This window comes from Phyllopteryx taeniolatus, chromosome 14 (genome assembly GCF_024500385.1).
Source record: "Phyllopteryx taeniolatus isolate TA_2022b chromosome 14, UOR_Ptae_1.2, whole genome shotgun sequence".
In the NCBI taxonomy this organism is placed as follows: domain Eukaryota; kingdom Metazoa; phylum Chordata; class Actinopteri; order Syngnathiformes; family Syngnathidae; genus Phyllopteryx; species Phyllopteryx taeniolatus.
In genome coordinates this window covers 9983-24688 of record NC_084515.1, presented here as the reverse complement: position 1 = coordinate 24688, position 14706 = coordinate 9983, and the positions used below count along the sequence as shown (strand labels likewise).

General features: G+C 42.9%; 1 protein-coding gene, 5 non-coding genes and 1 pseudogene across 6 annotated transcripts; 3 read left to right on the top strand and 4 right to left on the bottom strand.

The window, feature by feature from the left end:
- Positions 1-651: 651 nt before the first annotated feature.
- Positions 652-815, bottom strand: LOC133489573 (U1 spliceosomal RNA). The gene has a single exon (XR_009791974.1). It is a non-coding gene; the product is annotated as a U1 spliceosomal RNA (small nuclear RNA).
- Positions 816-3372: 2557 nt separating this feature from the next.
- Positions 3373-3563, bottom strand: LOC133489574 (U2 spliceosomal RNA). The gene has a single exon (XR_009791975.1). It is a non-coding gene; the product is annotated as a U2 spliceosomal RNA (small nuclear RNA).
- A 2019-nt stretch (positions 3564-5582) lies between these two features.
- LOC133489578 (U2 spliceosomal RNA) lies at positions 5583-5761 on the bottom strand (annotated as a pseudogene).
- A 1365-nt stretch (positions 5762-7126) lies between these two features.
- On the top strand, positions 7127-7317 carry LOC133489576 (U2 spliceosomal RNA). The gene has a single exon (XR_009791977.1). It is a non-coding gene; the product is annotated as a U2 spliceosomal RNA (small nuclear RNA).
- Positions 7318-7999: 682 nt separating this feature from the next.
- Positions 8000-8113, top strand: LOC133489579 (U5 spliceosomal RNA). Its single transcript, XR_009791978.1, has one exon. It is a non-coding gene; the product is annotated as a U5 spliceosomal RNA (small nuclear RNA).
- Positions 8114-8975: 862 nt separating this feature from the next.
- trnat-agu (transfer RNA threonine (anticodon AGU)) lies at positions 8976-9048 on the top strand. The gene has a single exon. It is a non-coding gene; the product is annotated as a tRNA-Thr (tRNA).
- A 4456-nt stretch (positions 9049-13504) lies between these two features.
- LOC133489400 (serine/threonine-protein kinase pim-2-like) lies at positions 13505-14140 on the bottom strand. Its single transcript, XM_061798427.1, has 3 exons — positions 13999-14140; positions 13742-13909; positions 13505-13632 (listed from the first exon to the last, which is right to left on the bottom strand). Exons 1-3 carry the CDS (start codon positions 14138-14140, stop codon positions 13541-13543), a joined length of 402 nt encoding a protein of 133 aa, XP_061654411.1. The 3' UTR covers positions 13505-13540.
- Positions 14141-14706: the final 566 nt, after the last annotated feature.

Sequence of the window (14706 nt, the reverse complement as noted above, 5' to 3'; positions counted from 1 at the left end):
GACCCTTCGACACAGCAATAGAGACCCTGTCAAGCAGCTCCATGAAAATGTGGGTTTATGGTTTGCCATTCTCCAAACGTGTGTTGACAAACACATTACACAAGCTGCCATGGTGATACATCTCAAAAAATTATAATAGTATCAAAAGCTTAATTTATTGAAGTATTTCAATTCAAAAAGTGAAACTCATATTATAGAGATGCACCACACACACTGAAATATTTCATTATTTTATCCATGAATAATTTGAGGATTGTAGCTTAAAGCTAATGATAGCTCCAAATTCACCACCTCTAGAATCTAGAAAATAATTGAATTTTTTTTAATGTAGAATTTAGGGAGGAATTTGCCCTCTGAAAAGTATTTTCACAAGTGTTTAAAGAATCTCTATGTATGAGTACTGAAATCAATTGAGTTTTCCATTTTTTTTATTTATTTACCTGTATATGATTACTACCATTACCAGTTACACAGACAGAGTAAGGTGAAACAATATTTTATAATTTCATGTCAACACAATATTTGATCAAACATTTTTTTGCCATTCATAAGTCAGCTAGAAATTAGATCATACTGCAATACCATAGCGTCATATGATGCACACTACAGCCTTTACAATGAGCAACATCCTCATTATTTTCAACCAACGATCAGGGGAGAGCTCTAACGCAGTCCCCCACTACCAGGAATTATGCAGTCGAGATTCCCACATTTGGGGAATTCGCAGGGGTCAGCATAATCTGAGTTCAATGGCTTAGACTCACCCTCGGTGAACCACGTTCTTGATCCTGGTGTCTCCCCTGTCAGGTAAGTATGAATTGGACTCGGCGCAAGCACGCAAGTCATTCACCCGCACGCTATGTCAAGCGACGGTGTCATCATGAGCATGTGACCAACCATACACACAATGGGCAAGCCGGAACATACGCTAGATGAAACGCTACTGTGTGCTAAGACATGAACAAATATGCTTCCTATTTGAGAATTTCAGTTTAAATTGAGACAGTAAATGGATACCAATAATGCACAGCGGCGTCGAGAGAGGATAAAATAAGTTGAAAGTGAGGTCATTAACACCCAGAAACATATAAACCTCCCTCCATCCATCCATTGTCTTTACCGCTGCTCCTCACGAGGGTCGGGGGCTGCTCGAGCCTATCCCAGCTATCTTCGGGCGGGAGGCGGGGTACACCCTGAACCGGTCGCCAGCCAATCGCAGGGCTCATAGAAACAAACAACCATTCGAACTCACATTCAAGTCTACGGGAAATTTAGAGTCCACCCATTCGGGTTTAAGAGAAATGATTGGACTAATTAAAAACCATCGAAAGTAAACATAATTAGAAGTAGTTCTTGACAAAAATAATGCATTCGTCTCGTCGAATGTCAGACACTAAAAAGACTTCCGGTTCCAACAGTTGGCTGCGCATCTCAAATTGCTACTGCTACCTACTCAGAGCTATTGCGCATTACAAACTTGGTGACGTTTGAGACAAAAAGCATTCATTCTACCTCCCATGGGCTCACCTACTGTGGGAGGGGCCATAGGGGTCGGGTGCAGTGCGAGCTGGGCGGTGGCCGAAGGCAGGGACCTTGGCGATCCGACCCCCGGCTACAGTAGCTGACTCTTGGGTATGTGGAATGTCGGTCCGACGTGGCAGGCCCAAACGTATTGTGATAGTCTGCTGGGCACGTCTGGCAGAAACCTCTGTCAGAAGGAGTTTCAATTCCCACCACCGACAGAACTTTGCTCATGTTCCGGGCTAGGCGGGGGACATCGAGGCCGAGCGGACCATGTTCCGCACCTCTATTGCTGAGGCGGTCGACCGGAACTGTGGCCGTAAGGTGGTTGGTGCCTGTCGTCGCAATCCCCGAACCCGTTGGTGTGGGATGCCGTCAAGCTGAAGAAGGAGTCCTATCGGGCCTTTTTGGCCTGTGGGACTCCTGAGACAGCTGATGGGTACCGGCTGGCCAAGCGGAATGCAGCTTTGGTGGTCGCTGAAGCAAAAACTCCGGTATGGGAGGAGTTCGGTGAGGCCATGGAGAAAGACTTCCGGACGGCTTCGAGGAAATTCTGGTCCGGCGTCTCAGGCAGGGAAAGCTGTGCACCATCAAGACTGTGTCTAGTGGGGATGTGGCGCTGCTGACCTCGACTCGGGACGTTGTGAGTCGGGTGACTGGGGTGATGGGCCCCCTTTTTAAGAAGGGGGACCCGAGGGTGTGTTCCAACTAGAGGGGGCTCACACTCCTCAGCCTCCGTGGTAAGGTCTATTCAGGGGTGCTGGAGAGGAGGGTCTGTCGGGAAGTCAAATCTCAGGTTCAGGAGGAGCAGTGTGGTTTTCGTCCTGGCCGTGGAACAGTGTACCAGCTCACCCTCGGAAGGGTCCTCGAGGGTGCATGGGAGTTCGCCCAACAAGTCTTCATGTGTTCTGTGGACTTGGAGAAGCCGTTCGACCGTGTCCCTCGGGGAGTCCTGTCGGGGGTGCTTCGTGAGTATGGGGTACCGAACCCCCTGATATGGGCTGTCGGGTCGCTGTACGACCGTAGTCAGAGTTTGATCCGCATATCCGGCAGTAAGTCGGACTCGTTTCCGCTGAGGGTTGGACTCCACCAAGTCTGCCATTTGTCACCGATTTTGCTCATAACATTTATGGACCGAATTTCAAGGTCTTGTTCACGAGTGAGGGGAGAATGGAACAGGAGATCGACAGGCGGATCGGTGTTGCGTCTACAGTGATGCGGACTTTGTATCGGTCCATTGTGGTAAAGAAGAAGCTAAGCCGAAAGGCGAAGCTCTCGATTTACCGGTCGATTTACGTTCCTACCCTCACCTATGGTCAAGAGCTGTGGGTCGTGACCGAAAGAACAAGATCCCGGATACAAGCGGCCGAAATGAGTTTCCTCCGCAGGGTGTCCGGGCTCTCCCTTAGAGATAGGGCGAGAAGCTCGGTCATCCGGGAGGATCTCAGAGTAGAGCCGCTGCTCCTCCACATTGAGAGGAGCCAGATGAAGTGGCCACGGATTCTGATACGGATGCCTCCCGGACGCCTCCCCGGTGAGGTGTTCCGGGCACGTCCCACCGGGAGAAGACCCCGGGGACGACCCAGGACACTACGTCTTTTGGCTGGCCTGGGAACGCCTCGGGATCCCCCCGGAAGAGCTGGATGAAGCGGCTGGGGAGAGCCGTACAACATTCCACTTTTCTCCTATGCTCAATGTCCAAACTTAACACACTTCTGTACAATACTGAAAGTGAGAATAACAGAAAAACCCCAGAGTTGAGAGTCACTTGTTTACCTTCGGTTCAGTTTATGAGATATAGTTCAAGTCATTGGATTGATGGCTCAATTGATATTTGTTTTGACCAAGTTGTGGGGGTGCACCGTTCCTGGAGGTACTGCAATACCAGGTCAATGCGTGGTGTGGACGGAGCAAGCTCCTTTTCCATCTCCCAGCTCCAAAAATCAATTTAATATATGGTCCCCGAATAGGGGACGTATCAGATATTAAACTGATAAGAACAGATACTACACTTGATCTTAGCCAAAAGGCCGAGAAGCGATGCCGACATAACGCCAGAAAAGACGACCTCATTCTCCAGCCTACACGCCAAAGTTATGGTGGCACATATCGACATGATAATCACAGATGAGTCACATATGGACACGCCAATCAACAAATATGAAACGAATGTCAACTGTGTTGTTTTTCAACGTTTATATCGAAATAATGTTGTCAGATGCTCGTGTTCCTTGGTCACGTGATCCACATCGATCCATTAGAATGCGGAGATTAACGCATATCCTTTAGCCATGTATTAAGTCTGAAACAACCAAAGAAATAATGAGTTATTTGTAATAACAATCGGTTGCTGGTATAATGTTGTGGCCACAATCTGAATAGCTGTTTGCTAAACATTTTGACGAAAAAACATCAATGACTCTGCCTCGCTCAACTACTTCCTGTTTCTTTCTTTGCTAACTGACAGTAGGACTCTAGCGCCGTCGTCGCAGAGGAGGCGAATTACACCCCTTCCACTAATTTGGTTACACAACGTTCAAATTTGTCATGTGATAAGTGTTAATAATCGATTAAAGACATGCCAGAAACGTCAAAAGACATGAATATTTGCCATTAAACATTTCAACTTATATCCAAAAACAGTAAGCATGCTCTGCACAAGAATTCATGCAAAAAAAAACACAGAGTGAAAGCAAAACCAACCACTCGTGAAATATTTAACTATTTTTAACCATTATTACTGAAAACATACAAAAAGTAAACAAATGTAGTTTGGTTATAATACTTAAGTATAATAATCTTAAGGAAATGTATGGTCACGAGTCGGCCCCGTGTTTCACAATTAGCTTTACCTGTTGATGTGAAGTGACATCATATCCAATTTAGCATCCTTAAAATCTTCTGACTAGTCACTCGGAGGTTGACAACTTACAGGAGTCTTTCTTCCGTATTAAAATTTTCTTTCAGTCGTTGATGGCGAAAATGCAATTTTATCATCTAATTTGTTAAGCTAACCTAACTTGACCACTCGTTTTCAAAGTGATGTTCAGGTCACCTGGGACATCTCAGTGTTCTTATGTAAGCGCTAAATGAGTGTTTCTATTGGACAATGACTTCCTTATTAAATTATTTAAAAAATATGTATTTTTGTGAGTCTTCATTGTTAATTAATTCATATTAAAATGTGCAAGTGCACATAATGTCAAAGAGAGAGCACTGAAGACATTCAGAAATTTTTTTTACAAATAGTGAGGAAATTAAGCAAAGAAGAAGAAGAATCACCTTAATTGTCATGAACATGCACAAAATTTGTTCTCTGCATTTTACCCATCACAGTGAACACACAAACTTGTTAGTGGAACACACTGGAGCAGGGGGGAACTGAAACGCCATGGGAGCAGTTTGGGGTATCACTGTCTTGCTCAAGGACACCACAGCCGTGAGTCAGGGGATGTTGGCGGATGCTCCGGTCAGGGTCTTGAATCAGAATCAGAATCATCTTTATTTGCCAAGTATGTCCAAAAAACACACAAGGAATTTTTCTACGGTAGTTGGAGCCGCTCTCGTACGACAACAGACAGTCAATTGACAGAGAACACTTTGAGACATAAAAGACATTGAGAAAAAAAAACAGTCACTGAGCAATAAACTGAGCATGTTCCTAATGTTGCAAAGTTGCGACCTACTTGTACATGTACAGTATATTATATTTGTAAATGCCCTTTCAGATGAGTTTGCTGTACCGCCAGTCATATTGCCTGCCAAGACGTCCACCAGCCAGATTGGGCTGCTCTGTATTTGTTTACTGAGAGAACAAGGAAGCAACATTTCTTGTCACTTTTCAACTATGCTCCATGTGGGAACTTAATACGCCTGCGTACTGTACCGAAAATCAGAATAACAATGCACGTAAGTTTTTGATAGTTGTCTGCGACCCATTGAATCCCGAGAGCGACCAACCCCCGAATTGAGATTCATTGGTTTTACACTACATTCTGCACTTCATGTCATATGATTGTTGGGTGTGCACGGTTAAGCATTTCATTACTTTGACCAAGTTGTGGGTGTGCAACATTCCTGGAGGTACTGCAATACCAGGTCGATGCGTGGAGTGGAAGGAGCAAGCCCCTATTCCATCTCCCAGTTCCAAAAATCAATTTAATATATGGTCCTCGGATAGGAGACATATCAGATATTAAACTGATAAGAACAGATCACTTTCTTTTCCCTTTTGAGCAATTTCATTGTTCCTGCCAACAGAATATTACATCAGCTCTTTAAGTAGCACGGGAATGCTGGAGCCTATCCCAGCTATCGTCGGGCAGGAGGCGGGGTACACCCTGAACTGGTTGCCAGCCAATCGCAGGGCAATTTGTAACTTATTTCTGAATAATTGGTAAAGTCTTCAGTGCTCTCTGACATTATGTCCACTTGCACATTTTAATATGAATTCATTAACAATGAATAATCACAAAAAATACATCTTTTTAGCGTTTTATAAGGAAGTCATTGTCCAATAGCAACACTTATTTCGCCTTTACGTAAGAAAGCTGAGATATCCCAGGTGACCTGAGCATCACTTTGGAATACAAGCGGTCAAGTTAGGTAAAATGAACAAATTCGATGACAAAATTGCATTTTCGCCATCAACAACTGAAACAAAATGTTATTACAGACTCCTCTAAGTTGTCAATCTCCTTTGAGTGACCAGTCATAAGATTTTAAGAAAGCAAAATTGGATATGTCACTTCACATCAATAGGTAAAGCTAATTGCGAAACACGGGGCCTTCTCGTGACCATACATTTCCTTAAGACTATTATACTCTCCTACATACTCTATATGACAACCAAACTAAATTTGTTTATGAATATGGATTTTCTTTTTCTATTGTTGTGTGTTGTAAAATAATAATGGCTGATTATAGTTAAGTACTTCACAAGTGGTTGGTTTTGCTTTCACTCTGTCGTTTTTTGCATTAATTCTTGGGCAGGGCATGCTTACTGTTTTGGGGTATACGTTGAAATGTTTAATGGAAAATATTCAAGGATTTTGATGTTTCTGGCATGTTTTTATTCGATTATTAAGGCTTACGACATGAGGAACAGCAACGTTGTGTCACTAAATTAGCGGAAGGGGTGTAATTCGCCTCCTCTGCGACGATGGCGCTAGAGTCCTACTGTCAGTTCCCAAAGCAGGAAACTGTAAGTATTGGACCGAGGCACAGCCATTGATTTCAAAATGTGTGTTCATTTCAAAATGTTGAGCAAACAGCTATTCAGCTCGTGGCCACAACATTATACCAACAACCGATTTGTATTCCAAATAACTCATTATTTTCTTCGGTCTTAATACACGGCTTAAGGATATGCGTTAATGTCCGCATTCTAATGGATCGACGTGGACCACGTGACCAAGGAACACGAGCATCTGACAACATTCTTTCAATATAAACGTTGAAAAACGACACAGTTGACATTCGTTTCATAATTGTTGTTTGCCGTGTCCATATGTGACTCCTCTGTGATTATCTTGTCGATATGTGCCACCATAATTTTGGCGTGTAGGCTGGAGAATGAGGTCGTCTTTTCTGGCGTTATGTCGGCATCGCTTCTCGGCCTTTTGGCTAAGATCAAGTGTAGTATCTGTTCTTATCAGTTTAATATCTGATACGTCCCCTATCTGGGGACCATATATTAAATTCGTTTTTGGGACTGTGAGATGGAATAGGGGCTTGTTCTGTCCACTCCACGCATCGACCTGGTATCGCAGTACCTCCAGGAATGGTGCACCCCCACAAGATTGTCCAAATAATCATAAACTCAAACGAACACACCAATCAATCAGATCCATCCATCCATCCATTTTCTGAGCCGCTCCTCCTCACTTGGGTCGCGGGCGTGCTGGAGCCTATCCCAGCTGTCATCGGGCAGGAGGCGGGGTACACCCTGAACTGGTTGCCAGCCAATCGCAGGGCACATAGGAACAAACAACCATTCGCACTCACAGTCATGCCTACGGGCAATTTAGAGTCTCCAATTCATGCATGTTTTTGGGATGTGGGAGGAAACCGGAGTACCCGGAGAAAACCCACGCAGGCACGGGGAGAACATGCAAACTCCACACAGGCAGGGCCGGGGATTGAACCCGCGTCCTCAGAACTGTGAGGCTGACGCTCTAATCAGTCGCCCACCGTGCCGCCCAATCAATCAGATGACATGAAATGTGTCACCTTCCCACAATGCCGTGCATCAAAATGGTTGTCAATCTTGATTAAAAAAAAAACGGCAAAGCAGAGCATCTATACACGTTTACATTGTCTTTTTGCGTGACAGGATGAGAATATTGGAGTATGTCAAATGTAGGTGGATTTTTTTTCTTAGTGTTGAAAAAAAAGTCCAATTGTTTGAATTTAAGACCGTCTGTTAAAATGGCATGGCGGACAATGACATAGTCCGCTTCGCTCTGACCAAAGCAGTTTACTCTTGTTTCTTTTCAGATCGTATAAATCTTTCGCCTTTTACTAAAGATTTCCGTGAGAAGGAACAACAAGAGTCTATCTCAATGTTTTGATGCTCTGCGAAAGCGGAGCTTTCTCTTGTTGTGAAAAGTTAACTTTATTGTCTGAATACATAAACCTGTTTCACTCATGATTTTGTATTAAATACATTCATCTGATTACTGTTAAGTGTCAGAGTGGTTTTAGAAGCGCTGTGTAAGCTTAATTGCAGTTGTGTTGTTATTAATTAAAATGATATAATTGTTGCATTAGAGACACCGGGGAATATGTCTGTATGCATGTGTACATTTATTATGAATTAACATTTATTTTAAATATGTGTGTTTGTTTTCATGTGCTTGACTGACCCAACATTAGCCGTTTAGCTTGGAGAAACGGATGCTCGTGAAAGCTGTCCCGTAAGGAAGAACGGTTATAATCACTCACGAGTACGTTCACTGCATAATATGTCGTTCCTTGCACTAGTACGAATCACTCATCGTACTAGTTCGCAGTGAAATTCCGCCTGAGTCACTCGTGGCAGGACAGGACTCGTTAAACGAACGAATCACTTGTGGCGAACAGGACATTCAGTTCAGTAGTACATTCAGCTTGCATGTGGCTAATGTTGCAAAATCGCGACCCACTTTCATATAAATTGAAAAGAATAAATTATTTTGTTTAAAAGTAGATTTTACGCCGTTCTGATTGGTGTTAACGTTATCGGCCGATAATTAGCATTTTATGCTGGCCAGCTTTCATGTCATAAGTCGCCGATCCGATCGATGACGTCATTTAACTCCGCGTCTTGGTCGCGTATGAATCCAAAAATGTGTAAATGTGTGTTGGTAAGACAATTCCTTGATACTTTGTTTCTTAATAAGCTGACAATGCATTTGCCCACTTTGTTGCTGTTAACTAGTTAACCAAAATGGTAACTCTAAACACAAAAGAAAGGCCTCATAGCTCAGTGGCTAGAGCACTGGTCTAGTAAACCAGGGGTCGTGCGTTCAATTCTCACTGAGGCCTGAAGTGTAGTTTCCTATTTGTTGTACATGATGCTAGACAAGGTAGGAAACCAGCTTCCTGAATAGTCAATTTGCACATGTCAAAACCCATGACATACTCTGTCAACCCTTGTTAACCTACCGTTAGCACTATGGTTAACAAGCTAATCACATACATTTCCAAGCTTTGCTCTTCATTTTGTAAAATTAGCTCATGAGCGAAAATGCTAACAGAAGGTCTCATATCTCAGGGGCGAGAGCACTGGTCTTGTAAACCAGGGGTCGTGATTTAAATTCTCACTGGCGCCTGCCACCCAGATACAGATTCAATGTTTATGCTAACCATTCTTGAGATGTGGTTTCTTTGTATTCTAATGGATATTTATTGAGAATTACAATCGTTCAGTCAAATAGAGCAAAGTTTTTAAAGGGCAATTTCAGAAACAAAAAAAGGAGACAGAGTGAAAAGGTAGCTAAATAATAGAGGAAAAGAAGACAACAAAAGATGAAACTCTAGCTGTTAACAAGATGAGGAAAGTAATATAGTACAATTACGCAGAATCGAGTGTTGTATGGGTCAGTTGTGCTACACCCTGCGAGGTAAGGATACAACAAGATAGGACAGGATTGGACAGGACAGGGACAGGAGTGGAAGCCTGCAGGACAGGGGGTCGTAGACCCGGCTGGACAACTGACGTGTGTTGGGAGTGGCTATGTAAATTATAAACATCTACAGGACCAGAGTGTAAGTGAGGGGCTACCCAAGAAATTCACATAGTTCTCAGTCATTTGTCGAAGATGCCTGAGGAATGGAGGAAAAGTGTGCTGGTGGACATTTTTAAGAACAAAGGTGTTGTTGTTTTTCCCCCTTAAAAGTATGTTATGTTGTCTTTTTGTTATGATCAAAAAAATTATGGTTTTATTCTCTCTTAATAGTATACTTTGATTATGTATCCTAGCCTTCTGGCTAATTCTGGCCTGGTCTAATAATGTGTACTTCATGTGTTTTATGAAATTGCATTGTCCCCTTTCAAAAATAAACTGATAAACTGATAAACTAAAAAAAAGAAGAGAAAGAAAAATGTCTGATTTATATGTAGTCTGCAGCTCCCGGCGTCATTAGCAGTGGATTGTCGTCAACCTTCAGATCCCAGTTGAGGAGAACGAAGACCAGTCCCGTAAAGGGTCTTACTTGCCGTGGCCACGGTCTCTTAACTGGAAGTCGGCTCCACAACTGGAATCCTCGGGTGTGTTGACATCCGGGTCGAAGGACCAATTTAATGTTGGATTTATCTTACCCAACATTATAAAAAATAGACACAAAAGGAATGAAGACGCTGGTTTCTCTTTCTCATGAGGAGGGCGTATGGGAGATTGTTCAGATCACAGCCTCTCAACACGCTCTAAACAATCCCCCCCTCGCTCCTGCATTTATTTGAAATAGGAGGGATTTACAAATCATAATGTTCTAAGCAATAAGACACAACACAAAATATTTGATAATAAGAGGGTTTTTCCCAGACATAGTATTCTAAACAATAAGACACGACACATAATATTTGATAATAAGAGGGTTTTTCCCAGACATAGTATTCTAAGCAATAAGACACAACACAAAATATTGGACCAACACTTGTCCCGACCCGACCACATCCGATCACGTCCTTGGTCCAGGCGCCCTTCCATCGGATGATGCTGAGTCATCTTTTCGAAGGCGAGACATCTAAAATCGTCCATAATACTAATGCAAGCTAAGCAAATAAATGATAACTTCTAGAATATATTTAACACTTTATCACTGACACTTAACGCTTTACAGCCTCGTTATCACGTCGCCTCAGTTCATCAGGAAAAAGGCCGACGATGCGCTTAGACTCCCACGCTTTTTTAAATTTTCATCAGGCGGTGGGTTGTTGCCGCGTTCCTCCCAAAAAAATGGCGTTTGGTGTTTATTTTGAGACTAAACATCTTGCCGTAAGCAGAGCGAGAACAGTCACAATTGTGCGTAGAATGCTTGTGTGTGTTTTTTCCTTTCGGTTTGCATGCATAACTCAATGATGACATGTATGCCAGGTTGGACACTAAAGAAGGACAAAATGATCTATACAGGCTGGCCAGACAGAGGGATAGAGATGGGAAGGATGTGCAGCAGGTTAGGGTGATTAAGGATAGAGATGGAAATATGTTCTATGTGCCAATATGTGCCAGTCGTGTGCTAGCTAGATGGAAAGAATGCTTCGAGGAATTGATGAATGAGGAAAATGAGAGAGAAGGGAGAGTAGAAGAGGCAAGTGTGGTGGACCAGGAAGTGGCAATGATTAGTAAGGGGGAAGTTAGAAAGGCATTAAAGAGGATGAAAAATGGAAAGGCAGTAGGTCCTTATGACATTCCTGTGGAGGTATGGAAGCATCTAGGAGAGGTGGCTGTGGAGTTTTTGACCAGCTTGTTCAATAGAATTCTAGCGTGTGAGAAGATGCCTGAGGAATGGAGGGAAAGTGTCCTGGGGCTCATTTTTAAAAACAAAGGTGATGTGCAGAGCTGTGGGAACTATAGAGGAATAAAGTTGATGAGCCACACAATGAAGTTATGGGAAAGAGTAGTGGAGGCGAGACTCAGGACAGAAGTAAGTATTTGCGAGCAACAGTATGATTTCATGCCTAGAAAGAGTACCACAGATGCATTATTTGCCTTGAGGATGTTGATGGAAAAGTACAGAGAAGGTCAGAAGGAGCTACATTGTGTCTTTGTAGATCTCGAGAAAGCCTATGACAGAGGACCCAGAGAAGAACTGTGGTACTGCATGGGCGTGGGCGTCGATGTGTGAGTGAGACGGGACTGCGCAGGCGTCGTCCGGCGGGACTGCGAAGGAGGAAGGAGTGCGCGCCGGTGCGAGTGTGTACAGTGGCAAGTGTAGTGACGGCGACCGGGGAAAAGTAGCGGAGGACCCGTTGACGTTGAATGTGCAGAGGAGCTAATAAAGCCATTAAAGCAGCAAATTGGTGCTTCGTGCCTTTATTGTTGCCGCCACCCAGCTCAGCTGTGCAACGAGAGAAGGGAGTTAACCCCTGCGTCTCCCGACTACGGTCAGGTGACCGTAGCAGGAAAGGTTAACACTTCGTATAAAGAAACTAAAAAACTGTACTTACCATTAATGCTGAGAGTGTGAAAAAAGAAGGGCGAAAAAGGCAAAGATACTCTCGGCGCACAAACACAGACAAGCACTATGCACTAGCAAAGCAAAAACACTATGGTGCTGGGACAAAATGGCGGACGAACCACGAGCCTCATAAAGTCGAAATGTCGTAGGTCGAGTATGTCGTAACTCAAGGACTTCCTGTACATTGTTTTGATGTTGAGGCGGCATGACTTGATGGTTGATTGTCAATTCAGAGAAAATTACAAGATTTAATTTGTTTAACATATGGGTGAATATAAATCTTTGTAATATTGGTGGCAGTGTAGCTGTCACAAAATGTGTTTCTTTTTGTCCAGAGTTTTCTGTTCCTACAGAGAAAATGTCTTGTTTCAAATGTAATGTCTACAAGTTCTGTGGCATGTTACTACCACCTACTGGTCACAGTGTATATTGCCACTGAATAGTCAGCATGCAGCGTCACATGATCAGTGAAAAGGAAACGTGCTGCCAGGGGACAAAGGCTGGTCGGTGAAAACAAGAAAATGGACGCTAAAGGACTGTAACAACTCCTAAATTTCTGGTCAGAAAGCGCACGTTTTTCACTGTGTTTACTTGTGTAAAGAAGAAAAATGCTGGTTAAACTTCAGTTGGAGCGTGGCTTATTTGTACAAGAAGAAAACTTAGTTATATCCGTCTTTCACCCAAAGTCAGCTGGAATGCGCGACAACTCACAGGCGGTATAGAAAATTTATATTGATCATTTAATCCAATTGGGAAAATGAAAATATTCAAATATAAGCCTATGGACTCATGCTACACCAGGAAATTGTTTACTGATCATTCTGATGTCACAGGTGAAATTTGAACATTCCTTTAGGGATTAAAAATGGAGGAAAAACTAAACGAATATAAGAATGATCTAAATGTAAAAAATAAAGTTGCTCTATCAGTGCTACATTGTACACTATTTTAACTTTGTGCAATACTTTGTTTTTTTTAAAGAGGAAATATTTTTTTCCATGTTCAACATATAATTCATATTGGCTTGTGCTCAGTTGTTGCTACTGTTAATTTGAATGTACAATTGCCATATTGCCAAAAATGTTTAGCTTGTTTTGTACGATTGTTGCATGTTCTTTTATGTTCATTTTAATTTGGAACGGAATGTGTACCATTCTAAAAAGTCTTTGGAATGACAGTAAAGCTAAAAAGTCTGAATATAAAAACCATAAAATAATACAGAAATATACAGTATAAACACGGTGTGATTTCAAAATTGAAGCATCTTGTCACCGTTGGATCTCTTTGTACAGCAATATATACAGTTGATATGAATTTCAGGAATAAAATAGGCTGATCAGTAGTCTTCCGTGCTGCCTCAGTGGAACCAAGGGTGCTGTTGAAGCTGGGACAGAGTGGCACAGGCGTCAGGGTTTCTTGTCAGGCATGCGCTCAGCAGATCTTGGCAGGCTGCGATGACAGATGCAAGAAAAAGTTGAAGTTGGCAACTTCAGTGGTCTACGAACTACAACGCTGCTGACAGTATCATGGCCAGTACTGACTGGATCCTTAAACCTACTATGAGAGAGCCTTGCGTCGATTTCCCGCCTGAGGAAGAACTCCTCCGGTTCGAATGGAGCGCAATGCAGAATTTCGAAGAGCAGAGTGCCGAGCTGCCAAACTGTGGTGGGGTTGGCCTTGTACTCCCCACATGCAGCAACTTCTGGAGGAGCCAAGTCAATGGTTCCTACAAGACATACAGAGAGAAATAAATGATGAGACTCAGCCTGAGAACAACAGCAGATGTGAATGAAGAGCAGGAGGTGAACACTGTACCAAGGAAATTCTTGTGCACCAAAGTGGTTCCAAAGCCGCCATTTCCAAGATCGATGATACAGACACGAGGGAAATCGGAGCTGGTGTCAATGAGGACGTTTTCCATCTTGATGTGACGATGGAAAACGTTTGCAGTGTCCATCGTGACTGCTGCGACCACGAGCTGCTTCAAGATGTTCTGAGATGAAGACAAACAGATGAAATTTGAAAGGGGACATCTAGAAAATGATATTTTTCATGGCTTCTATGCAAATAGTTGGCCTGCTCACTCTTCTTGTGTGACATTACACAACCAAGTAAACCTTGTGTTAGTTGCCTATTTCCGAAAATGCGTTGGTGAACAAAGCGTTCTTAACTTTGTGTGTCCGCTGCTTGCTCCACATGCATGTATCTCCACACGAAATGACGAAAAGTTTAATAAGCCTGCTTAGTTATGAAGTGCTGCCTTCACGAATGAAAATGAAAATGCTTTTCCAAGCAGCCACTTGTCTCTGACAGTGCCAAAACTAACCTATGGAAAATAATAGGGCAGTCCAAAAGTAATGAGGCCTATTTAATTTAACCTACTAATCAGTGAAATGTTCAGTTTGTAGTTGAAATACTTGTTTGAAGGTGAATTAAAAATAAAAAGTTTTGTTTAAGCCTGTTCTTTTCCTGTCAGCCATTTTGGAAATGGCATCTTTGTTGGATGCCCTTCAGGAGCAGAGC

Coding starts and splice junctions, on each gene's coding strand:
- LOC133489400 (XM_061798427.1), bottom strand. CDS start 14,140: ATGGACACTGCAAACGTTTTCCATCGTCACATCAAGATGGAAAACGTC. Junction 13,910..13,998: donor GGTGCACAAGAATTTCCTTG/GTACAGTGTTCA, acceptor TATGTCTTGTAG/GAACCATTGACTTGGCTCCT. Junction 13,633..13,741: donor CGACGCAAGGCTCTCTCATA/GTAGGTTTAAGG, acceptor CTGTCATCGCAG/CCTGCCAAGATCTGCTGAGC.